At 46.8% G+C, this 17,325-nt stretch overlaps 1 protein-coding gene across 1 annotated transcript; it reads left to right on the forward strand.

Moving 5' to 3' along the window:
• Window positions 1–1,470: 1,470 nt before the first annotated feature.
• Window positions 1,471–13,007, forward strand: HSP90AA1 (heat shock protein 90 alpha family class A member 1). The gene is made up of 11 exons (XM_067555037.1): window positions 1,471–1,610; window positions 3,606–3,764; window positions 3,864–4,230; window positions 4,894–5,027; window positions 6,168–6,482; window positions 7,863–8,028; window positions 8,377–8,567; window positions 8,743–8,890; window positions 10,557–10,825; window positions 11,675–12,008; window positions 12,234–13,007. Exons 2-11 carry the CDS (start codon window positions 3,606–3,608, stop codon window positions 12,341–12,343), a joined length of 2,193 nt encoding a protein of 730 aa, XP_067411138.1. The 5' UTR covers window positions 1,471–1,610; the 3' UTR covers window positions 12,344–13,007.
• Window positions 13,008–17,325: the final 4,318 nt, after the last annotated feature.

Here is a 17,325-nt window from a genome sequence, read left to right on the forward strand (position 1 = left end):
GAAGGGGAGGAGCCACCGGACCTAGGATACAACTAATTCCGGGGGACAACAAATGTAAAAACAGGAAAAGGGCGTGAGGGTCAAAGGTATAAACGAAGGGAACCGGAAGGGGACACCGAGCAGAGAACCCTGGACAGCACCCACCGCTCCCGGAAGGTATCCATGGAGCCGGTGGACACCGCCCGGCCTTATTTAGAGGCAGGCAAACTAGGCTATTGCCTGGGGAGCCAGGCTTGGAGGGCACTACGCTCAGGGTGTTGTTTTTGTTGTTAGCAACAAAAGGGAAAATAGAATGTTTGAAGTAAAATGTTTCAGGTATTCTGTATGTGGATTCTTTTTTCACTAACCTCCTAGAATGTTCTGGACCTTTGTATACTTTCATGGAGTCTTCCAGACTTTCTAAGAACTTCATTTTCATCCAATCTCCTAGACTGTTGTCAGACATGCCCTCACCCACATAGAAGGAGTAGAGCATTGCCAGTCAGTCAGTAAGATATAAGAACCAAGTGAAGGGAGAGCCTGGCTGTGAAATTGTGAACGCTGTTTTATTGTGTAATTGTGAAAATGTACATGTGGCAGGGCACTGAAATGGACGGGGGTTCCTGAAGATTCTCCTTGCCCCTGGCACCATTTGGTCTAGGGCGGACCCTACATGCAGGGAGTGCCCCAGAGCCATGCAGTGCAGCATGACATGCAGGGTCAGAGGGTGCCCCACGGGCATGCAGAGTGACATGGGGGGGGAGCACCCCAGGGCCATGCAATGTAGCGTGGCACGTAGGGAGATGCCCCAAGACTATGCAGCAAAGCATGGAATGGGGAGGGTGTGCTTTAGAACCATGCAGGGTATCATGACGGAGGGGCTGTGGGGAATGCAAATACCCTCCTTGAGGGGAAGGGCAGGAAGAGCAGGAGACGCTGAACTCCCCCATTACCAAGCCATTCTGATGAGAGGGGGAGGGGCAAGGTGGCGCTGCTGGATCCTTCTAGGACCTTCTGAGGGAAGCAGGATGGGGAGGGAAGAGGCAGAGCAGAAGGGGAGGAGAGTCTAGGTAACGGGTTCCGCCTCCTTCTAGGACGTTCGGAGAGGAGAGACTCGGGACGGAGCTCGCCTCTACAATGAATGAAGTCACCGTTCCGATTTACGCAATCCCTCCCCCCTTCCCCAAGCTAACGGGTGAAACTTGATCTCGCGCAAGCGCATTTCCCACGCCCGTCGTCGGAAGTGACTGTTGGGAAGGGAGCGCGCATGCGAACCGGGGCCCCGCTGGCGCATGCGCAGTCTCCTATGCCCTCTGTCAGTGGAGGGGGAAATGCGCGCGAATTGGTCAATTTCGTTTAAGCGCATGCGCATTTTGTTCCCAGCGGCTGAGCTCTCTCAGTCCCTCCCCCACTCCCAGTGAAGAGGGGTTGGAGTCACCACCCCCTGTGCCTGTCAGTGAAGGTTCCCGATGGTTCTGGAAGGAGGCGGCGCCGGGGGTATATAAGGCGGGCAGGAGGCGGCGACCCACTACATTTAGTGCTGTCAGGGTGCGGGTAGGACTTCTATTCACGGAGAGCCAGCTCGGTGATCTAGAGAAGCACACTCGCTCGTAGTCCTCATCACCGCTAAGGTGAGGCGCGGAGGTAGCGGTGACTGTTGGAGCTAGCAGAAGGTGGTACCCTTCAGTGGGTCCCTCCCGACTCCCTCCCTTAGTTGGCTGAGGCCATGGGGGGCGGGGGTGACTTGGCCTGATGGGGAATGTCCCGTAGCGGGACGGGGACAGAGGCAGTTCTGCTCGCGGAAGTAGCGCGGTGTCAGGGATGCGGCTAGCGCCTGGTGAAAGAGCCACCCGCAGACCAGCCCCTGGCGTTGCGGGGATTCACGCTTCTTCTGCGGAGGGCTTGGGAATGAGGCAACACGGCTCTTAGGGGCGACCGGCTATGGCTGCACGCACGCGCTGAGCTCGGCGCTAGAGCAGGGGGAGGCAGGGGACCGGCTCGGGCTGCTCAGGGGAAGGACAAGGGAGACGGTGTCGGTGACGAGTGCGAGGATGGGGCTGGCTGGTTGTTCGTGTGTGTGTGTGTGTGTGTGTGTGTGTGTGTGTGTGTGTGAGAGAGAGAGGGCCCGGGGACTGAGAGGGTGGGAGAGGGGACTGCTGTGGGTAACTCGTGTAGCTGCGACTCGGGGGCCGGGTGCCTAACAGCGCAAAGGCGGGGACCGGCTGGAGGGGAGGGGAGGGGAGGGTCCGCTCGGTGAGGGAGTGGGATCGCTCTGGGCTGGCAGCGAGTGGGTGGGGAAGGAAGACTCTGGCAGTTTCTAGAATCTGCCTGTTTCTGGCCGAAGCCTGCAGGTGGCGCGTTGCCCCCGTTTCTTGAGAGAGTCAGGCGCTGACAGCTTCCCAGTTTTTCATCTCTAATTGATGTAGACTGTACGAACTGCCCATCTGGGGGGAAGGAGGGAATCTGAGCTGACCTGGGTTCTCCTTAAATATTTATGATGCGTCTTACAGCGCTACTGCTGTGGGGAAGCACACTGCTAGCATGGACTCCCTTTGAGCTCTGTGGATTTGGTTTAAGTTGATACTCTGGCAGTTAAGAAAACAGGGATGTTGTGACTGTGGAGCTGGGCTCACTTGACACGTATAATTTGCTCCCTTTTGCAGCTAGGAGACACCCAACGGATTCTACCAAATTTCTCTACTTACAAGTAATATATAGAACCATTACCTAGGGAGGTGTATGTGTAACAAACTATCAGGCTGTTCCCTAAACAGTTCCTGCTGGTCCATGTATTTACCATAGCTGTATGAGGAGCTACATTGCTCTGCTGCCTTGTGGAGAAGGCTCCCAATTTGGAACTAATAGTTGAATAAAAATAAGATTGTTGGAAACAACCAACTTGCGGGTTGAACTTGTTGCAAACACACCTAGACATACACCCTTCTAATGGCAAGTCATTTTCTAGTCCCAAATCTAGTATATGGTGAAACTTAATTATTGACATTTCTGTCTACCATGTAGTAATTTTTGTATCCAATCCTTGATTGGAGGGAATGATAGTCCCTAGGCAATCTGAAAACTTCAGATTTTTTGCTTTATGTTAGAGTACATATTTTTAGACAGACAAGGCATAGAAGCCATCTTAAGTAGTCCATGCAGTCATGTGCATGCTGTTTCTCATTCTTCCTTTCCAAAAGGCTCCTGCAACTCTTAAGGATGAAGAATTCTAAAGGATTCACAACATTGGCATGACTCCTTAAAAGTGCATGTTAGGCAATCCAATGAATTGTTGCTGAGCTAGTTAATAAACCTTCTTTGTCTTCCTGTGGAGCTGAGTGTTGTGCTCATCCATCACTGCTACCTCTTCCCTGAGAAGGGGTATAAGAATTGGAGCTGGAGTGCTCTTCATGATGGCAGTGAAGAGAATACCAATTGGGATTCTCCTACTTAGTCTGTTGTATCTAAAATGATACCATGCAAATGACCCTTCTCTTCCAAAGTGGTGGTACTTGTTGAAAGAAAGTTGAAGAATACTATGTTAAACCATTTATCTGTTTTGTGTGTAGTTTTTTTTAAGAGCCATTCTACAGAGTTGTCTTAAAGCTACAATTTCATTATTTTTACAGATGCCAGAAGCTGTGCAGACTCAAGACCAGCCAATGGAGGAGGAGGTGGAGACCTTTGCCTTCCAGGCTGAAATAGCTCAGTTGATGTCTCTGATCATCAACACTTTCTATTCCAACAAAGAAATCTTTCTGAGGGAGCTGATTTCCAATTCATCAGATGTAAGTAGCAGAACTGATTAAGTGACTTTCAGCCAGTGACAATGCTACCTAATTACAAGTAATATGTTGTGAGGTCTGATGGTTGCTCTTGTTTTATAGGCTCTGGATAAAATCAGGTATGAGAGTTTGACTGATCCAAGCAAACTAGATTCTGGAAAAGATCTGAAAATTAACCTTCTTCCCAACAAGCATGATCGCACCCTGACCATTGTGGATACTGGCATTGGGATGACCAAAGCTGACCTGGTTAACAACTTGGGTACTATTGCCAAGTCAGGCACCAAAGCTTTCATGGAGGCATTGCAAGCAGGTGCAGATATTTCTATGATTGGTCAGTTTGGTGTTGGCTTCTACTCTGCATATTTGGTTGCTGAGAAAGTAACTGTGATCACCAAACACAATGATGATGAGCAGTATGCTTGGGAGTCTTCTGCTGGAGGGTCATTCACCGTCAGACTTGATAATGGTAAGTTGCACAGGTAGCTCTAAAGCAGCCCTTCATAATAAGGGGGCATGAAAGGAAGGGTTTTAAAGATACCCTATGCTATTGCTGTTTCTAGTTAAACTAGAACTGCAATTAAAACAACTGCTGCTTAGGGCAGTGTTTGTTAATATCTGCAGCAAAACTAGTTGACAGTTGTAAGTGAAGTATGGTAGTACAACAGTGATCTTGCATTTCTCATGTAAGAAGGATGAGAATGTGAGGAAGCTGTTCAGATCAGAACTTGCAGTGCAGAGGATAGCTCAACTACGAAGGGGGCTATAGCTCTACTGTTCTTGTTTGCTGCCAGGGATTGTATTTAGGAAGCTTATCTTGTATTAAACCCTCCTTTAGACATTATGATCTTTAGTACGTTTGTATTGGCATGTAAAAGCATGATTTAGCGAAAGATTGTAGGGAGTTCAGATAAGCTGCCTGACCATGAAATTGCTATATTTGTAGATGAGGGTGTACAAAAACCAGTCTCCAAATGAATTGTGGACATAATGTGGATACATTTAAATTTTAAATTATAAGGTGGTGCTTATTAGAATCTTATTTCTGATCAATATGTACAAACCTGACTTGTTAAATTAGAACCTTGCTAAACACACTTGCTGGTGGTAAAACTCTCGAACCTTATTCTAGGAGAACCTCTGGGCCGTGGTACAAAGGTTATTCTGCATCTTAAGGAAGATCAGACCGAGTACTTGGAGGAAAGACGAATCAAGGAAATTGTGAAGAAGCACTCTCAGTTCATTGGCTATCCAATTACACTCTTTGTAAGTGTTCAGTTTAGAATGCTAAAAGGAAATTAAACAAGTACAATTGTTAATTACAACTCAAAATGACTGACTATATATTACAATTTAATATTTAGTGTTCTAATATAAGATTTAGCCATAGCATCTCTAGAATAGAATATTTGTACTGTTAAAACCATAAGGAAGTGGGTTGTTTTTTCCCCACTTGTTGGGATTCTTGTTAATCAGCAGTCTGGTCAGATGTTGGTTCTTCTCATACATGAAGTCAGAGAATGGATTTAAAAGATTTGTAACCTAAACCTGATGGGCACTGAGTGGCATAACACAGTACTTCATTAAAGAGATGTTGTTAGTTTGACTTAAACCTAATGGCTTTAGAAAACTCCTAAACAGGAACCCTCTGTATATGAAACTAAAGTTTAACTTTGTTTTTTGGGTTCATCTTCAACAATTTGTGTTCTGTGTAGATGCCCAAAGATTAGGCCAACGAAGTCCTGAAACACCCCTATACTGTAAAAAAGTAATATTTGTAGAGTGCAGTACAGAACACTAATATAGTGCTGTTTCAGATGCTTAATGTGCACCAGCAGGGTTTACATGGACCAATTAATATGCAACACATTAGTGTTTAGCAATGACACCCCTGTAGCCTGCATTAGTGCTCTATACAGACAAGCCCTTTGATCCAAACATTTCTGATGTTTTTCTGGTCTTTATTGGGTAAACACAGATTTCCTATTTCTTGTATCTGGATGTTTTATTGGTGTTCCATCAGTTGAAACAACCAGAAGTCCTTACAGAGCACCCTATAAAGTGTCTTGGACTGACTTAATAAATATTTCCCCCTTACTTTTTTCCCAGCTTTGTCTAGCTATTAAGGATTGTCTTGTGCTGCTACTTTTGATTTTATTATGCTTAAACACCGGGATGCTATATAATGAAAACAATCTCCTCTACTTTTTCACACTAAATCTTTGAGATTAGAAAGGGTAAGGAGGAGAACTTGGGGTGATAGTAATATATAGGGTATACAAGGTTGTTGTGACTGTTAAGTGCAAAACAGTTGACATGGGCAGTGTGCACGTGAAGCTTATTACCAGGGTATTTATTATAGCATGTAATACGAGTTAATGTCTCTCTTCCATTTAAATTTTTCAGGTGGAGAAAGAACGAGATAAGGAAGTAAGTGATGATGAGGCAGAGGAAAAGGAAGAAGAGAAGGAGAAAGAAGAAAAGGAAGAGAAGACAGAAGACAAACCAGAGATTGAGGATGTTGGCTCTGATGAGGAGGAAGAAAAGAAAGATGGGGACAAGAAGAAGAAAAAGAAGATTAAAGAAAAATACATTGACCAGGAAGAGCTCAACAAAACCAAGCCAATCTGGACCCGGAATCCAGATGATATTACCAATGAAGAATATGGAGAATTCTACAAAAGCCTGACCAATGACTGGGAAGACCACTTAGCAGTGAAAGTAAGTAGGACTTGCATCTAAAGTCTGAATGGTTGAAAGCCCGGTGGCTCCTACTTCAGTTGTGTGATTGGGTGTGTTCTAGGTTTAGCTTAAGCATATTTGAGGAGATTTCATTGCCTGGCTGAGGGTGATGAAAGTTTTGCTGTATGTGTGTACTAAAACTGCTGTAGTACTCGGGGAGAGGTTTTCAAACTTTTTTAAATGGAGCACCCTCATGGACTTCTGTCTGGGAAGGCGCAGCATGATTATTAAAGGTGGGGCAGGAGGGCCCTTTCAGAAAAAAGGACGCTTTGTGCTCTGTAGGCCCTAACAATCATGCCCCTCTTCAGAAAAAAAAAAAACTTGCACGCAGCAGCAATGGATTGAGCACCAGTGGAGAGCGGGGGCAGTGGCTGCAGCAGCAGTGTGGGGAGCATGCCTGGCAGCAGCAGGGGTCTGCTGCTGCAGGAGGTGGGTGGCAGTGGCTAATTCAGTCTCTGAGGAGCATGGAGCTGGACTGGCTCTGTCCCCCCGCTCTGTGCCCCCCCCATGATCCATCTCAGTTCCCCGGGGGGCCTGCCCCACTTTGAGAACCACTGCTCAAGAGAACAGTATTCACTAACTTTGAATGTCCTAAAGCAGGGGTGGGGAACCTTTTCCCTGCCAAGGGCCATTTTGATATTCCTACCTTCATTCGCGGGCCATGTCGCCGATTCCGCCGCCGAATTCCCCCTGCCGCCGCCGAAAAGGGGCAAACGGCGGCAGGGTTTCGGCGGCAGGAACTGCCCGCCCCCCCACGGAACCGCGCCACCGCTGACTCCACCCCCTCGCCGCCAAAATGCCACCGCCGTTTCCGCCTTTTCGGCGGTGCGGTTTTACAGTGTCTGCGGGGTGCCGGCAGACGGCCAGTAACCGCCTCCGAGCTCCCGCCGCCGTCCGTTAAAATGGGCAGACGGTCAAATTCGATGGCAATGTTTCTGGGGTTTCGGATAACCATGGTTAAGAAAAGCCGTATTTTTATTCATAAGTCAAATATCTGAGTTGGGTGTAGTACCACCCAGCTCAGTAAGGTGGCCATTAATGTCTTCCAAACACAAACTGTAAATGCATTGAGGTAACTGAAGATCTCTGACCATAAAATCTGTGGGGGGCACAGAGGAACATTGCGGGGGGGGGCAGGATTCTTCCCAGCCCCTATGAGGAATGGTGTGGGAGCACTACCCGACTCTGCTCCAGCCCCAATTTTGGCTGCTGTTCTTGACCTAGCTGCACTCCTGACTATAGGCTCCCAGCCCTAGCTGGGAGGAAAGGGGCAGCAGACTAGGGTAAGGAGGGGGCACCAGGTAAAACATTTAGGGACTGCTGCAACTAAAGAGTCTTAACCATGACTTACTCTTGCAGCACTTTTCTGTGGAAGGGCAGCTGGAATTCAGAGCTCTTCTGTTTGTCCCAAGACGTGCACCCTTCGACCTATTTGAGAACAGAAAGAAAAAGAATAACATTAAACTGTATGTACGCAGAGTCTTCATCATGGATAACTGTGAGGAGCTAATCCCTGAATATCTGAGTAAGTAGGCCATTATTTGAAAAGTAACATTCCTCTGACTGTCAGGTCAGTGAACAAAATGCTTTTCAACAGAAACCTCTTTCAGACCATAAATAATGACCAAAATGTGAATATTGGTTTTTTCTCAAAGATGTGAATGGAAGAGAGACTGACTGAAAAGGGCTGATTATATATGATTCATTAAGCATTGAGAGAAACAGACCTCTGAGGCTTGAATCTTTGGTGTTTCTTTAAACTAAATCCTAGACCATGTATTTGTGATGTATCTAATTTACTTTAAATTCTTAACAGTTTCATTGTGAAAATTTTTTTACTTGGTTTGAGAGTGATTCATACATTTTCTTACAGATTTCATGCGTGGAGTGGTAGACTCTGAAGATCTGCCTCTAAATATTTCCCGTGAAATGCTGCAGCAGAGCAAGATTTTGAAAGTGATAAGAAAGAACTTGGTCAAGAAATGCTTGGAACTCTTCACTGAATTAGCAGAAGACAAGGAGAACTACAAGAAATTTTATGAGCAGTTCTCTAAAAATATTAAGGTCAGTGACTCTCTAGTATATTAGCAAGAATTTACTGTTTGGTGTGTGTTTGGGGTTTTTTTGGTCCCGTCAAATGGCTATTAAAGTCTGGTTTTGTTCAGTATTGGTGCTTGCACAATATGAACAACATGTAGTTAAAAAGGGTGAGAATTAAACAATCTGCTATATTTTTTAGCTTGGCATACATGAAGATTCGCAAAACCGCAAGAAACTCTCAGAATTGTTGAGGTACTATACGTCTGCATCTGGGGATGAGATGGTCTCTTTGAAAGATTATTGCACTCGGATGAAGGAAAACCAGAAACACATATATTACATTACAGGTAAGTCAACTGCACTACTTTTGGCTTTGGCTTTTTTAAAAGCTTCTGAACTTACTTACTTGAATTTTGCTGGCATCTTCATGACTCAAGGCAGGCACTAGAACTTGTGCCACAGGACAAGGACGCATGGTTTCCAACATCATACTTACCATATCTTGTTAAAATGGTCTTATTGTGGATTGGCAGTTCCTACTCCATAGGGTATCTTACCACATAACGTCAGGATACCACTGCACGTTGGAATTAGTCTATAGTGGAACAAGTGAGTCAGTAATAACAGAACATACATGGGTTTACACATCACTCTTGGCATTTCATAAGGGTGTGTCATCTTAACTTTAGACCATTAATGTCTTAAGTGATTGTACACCCTGTCTGAAGCTGGGTGTTTTTGCATTTAATTGCTTAGTCACTTTGCAGGTGATCTCACAAGAGTATTCCCATGTTGGAACACATACAGGAAGGCAAGTTAAGTTGTGAATATTCCTCTTAAGGGCATCTAATTTTAATGACCAGCATCATGTTCTAAATGTCACTCAACTTCATGAGTATGAAAGATACCTTGAGACTTTTTTGAATTTTCAGTTACTCTAACTCCTTTTGACATGAGACTTGGGAACAATTTTAGCTCCTCTGTGTTGAAGCAGTACTGGGCACAAACAAGGATTCTGTTGGTACTCGTGTCCCCAATTTATACCTTGCAAACTTTGCAGGAACTGCTGGGGAACCTCTGAAATAACAGAAGCAGTCCCCAGCTTTTTTGTTTCTCATACCTTTGAATTTAATGTAACTATTATTGGGTATAGTGATTTCAGGTGTTGCAATCTGACATTATTGCACCAAAACTTCAGCTCAACACAATAAATGAATTTCTTACGACTCCTTAGGTACTTCACCTAGTGTCTTGAGCGTGTCTGTTAGAAATTAGTGCTATATTACATGTACAACATGATAAATTCCATGACCTGTGATCTCCTCTGAAAGAGGTATTGCCAATCTGAAGCTGCTGTCCCTGATTGCTAGGCCTTCATGATTTAAGGGACCAGCATAGCTTAATTTTTCATCCTGATCAGTTCTTCAGGATAAACACCCAGATTTTAAGAAGCTTATTTAAAAGGACATGTGACTAAGCATCAAATGCAAGTGGCCTTAAGCAAACGGCTTCAAGCATCTGGATTTTACAACAAGATCCCAGAGCTGTTCAAGGATCAGCCTGAGAACCTGTTTAGGGAGCAGGTGGAGGCTGTACTGCAGAGGGCAAATAGGAAGCCCACTGTCCCTTCAGGCTTGTGTTTGACAGTGATTTCCCCCTTCACAATGGGCAGGGACACTCCACTTTGTAGGCAGTCATTCACAGGCCACTGGCCTCCGGGCAGCTCAGTAGTGTACGTCACAAGTTACTATGGACGCCTTAAGCTGAAGTTGCAAGGCCCCTTTTCAACAAGCACCAAAACATGGTTGGGCTAAAACTTGTCTGACACCTGTCAGTGTCAGAACAACCTGCCTGCTTGGTGCTCCATTGTTCTGCGACAACTCAAGCTTAACTGTATGAGAAATCTTGCACAGATCTGTAGAGAAGGAAAAGGATACCTATACTTAATCTATGGTCAGGTGGTGGTGGTTGAGGTTTAGGTTGAAAAGTGAAACTTTTGCTTCTGTATTTCAGGTGAAACCAAAGATCAGGTAGCAAACTCCGCATTTGTGGAGCGCCTTCGCAAACATGGTCTGGAGGTAATTTATATGATTGAACCTATTGACGAGTACTGTGTGCAGCAGTTAAAGGAATTTGAAGGAAAGACCTTGGTTTCTGTAACAAAGGAGGGTTTGGAGCTTCCAGAGGATGAAGAGGAGAAAAAGAAACAGGAGGAGAAGAAGGCAAAGTTTGAAAACCTCTGCAAAATCATGAAAGATATACTTGAAAAGAAAGTAGAAAAGGTATGAACATCTTGCTTTTTGTAAGAAGTCCTAGCCCAACTGTTACATTAGTTGTTTCCTAGAGTCCTCTGATCAGTAGGCTGGTTCTCTTCTAGACTACCGGGAGCAATGGTTTCATTTCTTAATGAGAGAGACAGCCTTTAGTCAACAGTGTTCCTAGAACTTCCAAGAGCTCCAGCACCCACATGTATTGCTAGTTATAATTCCTGTCTTAATGGAATACTTCCTTATTTTTCACAGTTAAGTGTGTGTTTAGGCAAGGTGAGGAATGGTATAAAATAAACTCAGTAGTTTTGCTTGGCAAAAAGTATTTAATAGCCCATATCTCATACTAAAGCAGTTTAACTAACTTTTTGGAGAAAAACTTATAGAATCAGGTGATCTGTGTTGCTGCCTCCCCCTCTTTTTTTAGATGATGCTTAAATCTTGGTTTTTTTCATGACTCTGGAATACTGAAAAGTGTCAATTTTTTCATGTTCAACAGTCGTAATGAGCATGCAGTCTGTCCTTGCAGTGGGTTACTATTTCTCCTCGCCCACCAAAAAAGGTAGTTTCCTAGGGAACAGCTAGTTTCATAATCAACTTATGAGTCTATCTAGTGGGAGAATTTCTAATCAAAGAGTGAAACGAGTCAGTTCGGCTGTCAGTTTGACTTTGTCTTCAAATTCCACTTTATGATGTGGATATACAGATAACTACTATATGTTCAGTCCTGCTGTGTTTTATCACCTGGCAAATGCAAGTACTCAAACTGAAGCAATTGTTCTAAACATATGTAGTATCATCCAAATCCTACAGAAACAACCAACTCTTAACTTTGTGGCAATAACTAATTCTTCCACTAAACAGGTTGTGGTCTCCAACCGATTGGTAACTTCCCCATGCTGCATTGTAACAAGTACATATGGCTGGACTGCCAATATGGAGAGGATAATGAAAGCACAAGCGCTGAGAGACAATTCCACAATGGGCTACATGGCAGCAAAGAAACACCTTGAGATAAATCCTGACCATTCCATCATTGAAACACTAAGGCAGAAAGCAGAGGCTGACAAGAATGACAAGTCAGTGAAGGATCTGGTTATCTTGTTGTACGAGACTGCACTCCTGTCCTCTGGTTTCAGTTTGGAGGATCCCCAGACACATGCTAACCGCATTTATAGAATGATCAAACTTGGTCTTGGTAAGTAATTTACTCTATTTCCTGTGTACGTACTATTGCAGGGAGGGATTTATTTGCAGTTGTTGCAGAGCTGTTTTTCTTGCTGAAATAGTTGAGGATGGGAGTTGAGTACTCCTGTCTATGATATGAAGGAGCCTAGATCCTGGATTTGACTGTCCTAACTGTAGTATTGGTGATAACTGTACATCAAAAAGGCCTTTTTATACGTTTGGTTTTTTTGTACAGGCATTGATGAAGATGATGCTGCTACAGAAGAAGCTAGTCCAGCAGTTGCTGAGGAGATGCCACCACTTGAAGGAGATGATGACACATCACGCATGGAGGAAGTGGACTAAAATAGCTAGCTTACAGAAACGTGTTGATTCCTTGGCTAATTTGTATAAGTTATATTTTGTATATTATGAATGTTACCTGCCAAAAAATCTGACTTTGTCTGCATTCCCTCTCGATATTTATTTTCAAAGATGTTATACCTTATTTTTGTTACGTTGCTTTTTTAGCAAATGTGAGATACAAATGCCATTAAGGGAATGTTTTTTTTTTTTTTTCTTTTTCTTGGTGCATTAACACTGTATAACCCTAGACAGGCAAGTAAGGAGTAGTTATTTTGTCTATTAGCTGGTTGCAGATGACAGGGTTTTGGGCTTACTTTACTCTTTATTGCCAGAAATGTGGAAAAAGTAACCTACATGTTAGCTATCTGTATGTTTAAAAGTTGTAATCTGTTATACAGCTCCTCACTCACTAAACATATGTCTGGCATACAGTACCTAGTAACTAGGTATCTTGAAGAGCTGAAATATTTGGGGAAGCTTTAACTCCCTTGCTCCTATGTTTCAAAGTCTTGATGTTAAAACTTGTCTTTTTTATACTGTAAAAGGATTCTGGATTGCGCTCTACCATAGAATAGAATCGGGTGTAAATCTCTATTGTGATTTATGCAACTCTGCATGTACAGTTCAACCATAACTGTCTAGGAATAAAAGTGTTATGAATTAATTTTTCCAGTGAAATCATTTTGCATTCCTTACAAATAAATGTGGCAGTTGTACTGATCAGGATTTGGAAACAAGTGAACGGTAATTGAAAGCCAGTAAAAACATTAGTTCAGTGTAGTATCAGTTGCTGTCCTCTGGCAGTCCGCACACAAACTTTGTGTCCAACGACTTTCCTTGACCCTCATCTTCATGACGACTTAGAGGGGTCTTCTGCATGGTCAGTTCCACACCCCTTCCCCTCTTCCTTAGTCCTAACTTCAGCTCTACAGGTGAGATGGATGGCACAATATCCCCTGTTTTTCATAGCACTTCTCTCCAAACTCTAGAAGTTGCAAGGGAAGAGTCATGAGAAGGCTCAAGACTGCTATTAGAATGCTGTACAGGTCCAAGATATACCACTAATGTATCCTTGAATGATATGTGCCATAATTTACCTGAAAACTCAGTTTACACACACCTTCCTTTAAGCTTGGACTTGAAATGCAGTTAAATGGGTGGTCAGTATCTCACCCACTGAAGTGTACTTTTTTTGATTCCTTAGTCCAGTGTCAACCATGCTGTAGAAAATACCCTAAACTAAAGCAGCTGCTCCCTATTAAAATTTTTGGTATAATAAACTTAGCATCATGATAACATTTACTCTACTTGAAACCCAAATCTTCATGTGAGCTGCTGCTTCAGGGAAGATTATGCCTAACTACAGTACTTCTATCTTCAAGTGATTGCTCATATTTATTCCAGTATAGGTGTGTGCGCGTCCCGTGCACAGATCCCCGGAACTTTTTTCCCTTATCACCGTAGGGTCAGCTCCGGCGCCCCTGGAGTACCGTGCTCATGCCGCGGTACATAGGGTGCTGCTGACCCTCCAGCCTCTCAGTTCCTTCTTTCCGCCAGTGACAGTCACACGGAACATCTGCCTCTTGCATTCAAACACAAGTAGCATTCCTTACAGTTAGCCCTTATTGTTAGAGGTTTTTTGTTTTGAATAATAGTTAGTAGTTAATGCCCTTAGGGGCTAGAGTGGAGCTATGCCTGGCTCCACAGGCTTTAAAGCCTGCACTCAATGTGCTAAAGCCTTCCCTGTTAGTGACCCCCATGATCGTTGCCTCTGATGTCTGGGGGAGTTACATAGGAAGGAAAAATGTAAAATCTGTAGGTCCTTTAAGCCAAGGACCCAGAAGGAGCGGGATGCCCGCTTAAAGGCGATCCTCATGGAGTCCGCGCTTCGGCCGGACTCCGAACCGTCACGCTTCCTGGCGGCTCCGAGTGTCTCCTCGGTGCGGAGCGCTCCGCCGGCACCGACATCATCGGCACCGAGCATGTTGGCACTGGCAAAGAAGAAGCGGCGTGAGGCCGCTCACATGGACTCCCCCCTGCTACTGGGAAAGCAGGGGGCCCAACAGGAGATGCCCCAGCCATGTGCCGTGGAGAGGACTCCGGCACCGGCATCTCCTCGCAGAGATCCTCCCCCGACTCCTGGGGGTGGGGGAGCGCCTCTGCAAGGGCCGTGGACACCAGAGGCTTTCATTGCAGCCCGCACCCTTATGGGTCTGACTACACCTCTGTCCCCCCCTCGGCCGAGGGTTCCGGGACCAGAGTCTCGGGGCAAACCCGCGTTGGGTTACCCCGGTGGGTGGAGGAGACAGGAGTCGAGGTCTCCCCCCAGACAGCAAGGGAGGGTTGAGAGGGTGGTCCAAGGAAAAACGCTCGTGGCGAAGGAGATACAGTTCTGCCTCGAATGGGGACCGGAGCATAGGCTTTGGCACTCCAGTGCGGAGTCCGGCCACTCATCATTCCCCCGCACCGACTGCCCCGACGCAGGCCAGTCTGCCTTCCATGGCACCGAGACCCAGGGCAGCACCGGGAGCCTCGGCACCGTCGGCCCCGCCAGCACCGCTTCCACCGCCGCCGTCGACACCAACAGTCTCGGCACCGAGCGCCACGGCACCAACCTCGCGTTCCAGGTCTACATCACGACGTTGCCGTCGGCACCGCTCCCGATTGCGATCGGGAAAGCATCTTTGAAAGTCGTCTAGGGGGAGGGGCCGTGACAGCTACAGCTCTTCCAGCAGCCCCTCCCCTCGCAGGCACCGCAGACGTCGGCGCGAAGATCCTCCTCATCCAGGAGCCGCTCCCCTTCCAGAGCTCATAAGCACTGGTGGAGTGGCTCGAGCTCAAAAAGAGGAAGGATGGAGCTAAGCCAGCAGGCTCCTGTACCAGCACCTGCCTGGCCCCAGGGCCCCTGGCAATGGCCATACTGGGGGCTTTGGGGTACCCAGATGGGGCCAGGGACCACCTCTGTACATACCTCAGTGGCCCCACCAATAGCCCCCACAACAGACCCACAGGAGGGTCACCCCTCTGAGGAGGGGTCTGACCCGGAGGAAGGGCCTTCTACAGGACCCATTCCACAATCCTCCTCCTCTTCTCCAGACGAGGCGGCGGCTAGAGACACTAGAGCCCCCCTCTTTGATTTTAAAGGCCACCAGGACCTCCTGAGGAGGGTGGCGGACAATCTTGGTCTGGAGATTAAGGAGATGTCAGAAGAGGAGGATCCCCTATTTGGTGTCTCAGACACAGCAGGCCCATCACGTTTGGCACTGCCTGTCCATGAGAGAGTAATGAAAATTGCAAAGACCGTCTGGCAAACTCCCTCCTCAGTAGCTCCCACCTCGAAAGGAGTTGAAAGAAAGTACTATGTTCCAAAGAAGGGGTTTGAATTCTTGTACACTCATCCCGCTCCAGGTTCACTTATAGTGGATGCGGTGAACCAGCGGGACCGTCAGGGTGGTCAGGGTAACACCCCTAAAGACAAGGACAGCAAAAAGCTGGACCTGTTTGGGCGCAAAAATGTATTCCACTGCGGCCCTACAACTGAGGGTAGCCAATCACCAGGCCCTCATGGGAAAATACAATTTAAACTTATGGTCCTCTCTACAGAGGTTCTCTGCGGGGCTGCCCCCCAACCAGGCTACAGACTTCACCACGGTGACACAGGAGGGAGTGGCGGTGGCTAGGGTGGCTCTGCAGTCCGCCAGTGATGCAGCGGATACAACCAGCAGGGCGATCGCTTTGGCCATCGCCATGTGCTGCTGCTCCTGGCTCCAAGCCTTAGGGTTGTCCCAGGAGGTCCAACAAGCCATTCAGGACCTTCCTTTTGACTATTCCGGCCTCTTTTCAGAGAGGACCGATGAAAAGCTTCACACTTTGAAGGACTCTCGGGCCACCCTGAGATCCCTTGGTCTCTACACACCTCAGGCCTCGAGGCGCCAGAACCGGCCCCAGGCACAGAGGCAGCAGCAACCTCCGCTGAGGCTGCCCCCTAGACCTACTCAGCCCAGGAGGGGTGGGGAGAGGTACCGGGCGCCTAACCGCCGTGACAGACAGGGACCCCATCAGGGGTCACAGCAAGGCCCTAATAAGGGCGGTGTACCCCATAAGAAGTTTTGACGGGGTGCATGAGGGCGGCACTTATTCCCCCCCCCCCCACCCCCCCCCCCGGATCAACCCAAACCCTTTCTATACAGACTCTGGCCATACATAGCCGAATGGGAGCTATTACCACCGACCAATGGGTCCTCGGCATAGTTCGCTGGGGCCATGCACTGCAACTTACGGCTTCCCCCCACATTTTCCCCCAACCCAGTCCCTCTTCAGGGACCCATCTCACGAGCAACTCCTCATACAAGAGATCAATTCCCTCGTCATGCTGGGTGCAATAGAGGAGGTCCCTACACAGGAACAGGGAGGGGGATTCTATTCTCGGTATTTTCTAATCCCCAAGGCCAAGGGAGGCCTAAGACCGATCCTGGATCTACGTCGCCTAAACAAGTTTATCAGGCGAACCAGGTTCCATATGGTCCCCCTAGCTTCCATTATTCCCACCCTAGATCCAGGGGACTGGTATGCCGCCCTCGACTTGAAGGATGCGTACTTCCATATAACCATCCTTCAAGACCTCCGAAAATTTTTAAGGTTTATGGTAGCTGGATTCCACTACCAGTTCTCTGCCCTGCCATTTGGCCTCTCATCCGCACCGAGAGTGTTCACGAAATGCATGGCAGTGGTAGCGGCCCACCTGCGCCGCAAAGGGGTCCAGATCTTCCCCTACCTGGACGATTGGCTGATCCGGGGCAAGTCCAGGGCCCATGTCAAGGACAGCCTAGCCCTTACCTGCGCCACATGCACCAGACTGGGGTTGCTCATCAACGAGCAGAAGTCTATTCTTACCCCAGTGCAGCGCATAGAGTTTATAGGGGCCATATTAGATGCACGAGAGGCCAGAGCCTTCCTCCCTCAGACCCGGTTCGAGACTATGA

Source organism: Emydura macquarii, unplaced genomic scaffold (assembly GCF_026122565.2).
Source record: "Emydura macquarii macquarii isolate MOO-44397 ecotype Brisbane River unplaced genomic scaffold, CSIRO-AGI_Emac_v2 contig_1551, whole genome shotgun sequence".
NCBI classification, from domain to species: domain Eukaryota; kingdom Metazoa; phylum Chordata; order Testudines; family Chelidae; genus Emydura; species Emydura macquarii.

Excerpts from the sequence above, each read along its gene's own strand:
- HSP90AA1 (XM_067555037.1), top strand. The coding sequence starts at position 3,606 with ATGCCAGAAGCTGTGCAGACTCAAGACCAGCCAATGGAGGAGGAGGTG. Across the intron at positions 3,765-3,863 it reads TGATTTCCAATTCATCAGAT|GCTCTGGATAAAATCAGGTA; the intron begins GTAAGTAGCAGA and ends CTTGTTTTATAG. Across the intron at positions 12,009-12,233 it reads AATGATCAAACTTGGTCTTG|GCATTGATGAAGATGATGCT; the intron begins GTAAGTAATTTA and ends TTTTTTGTACAG.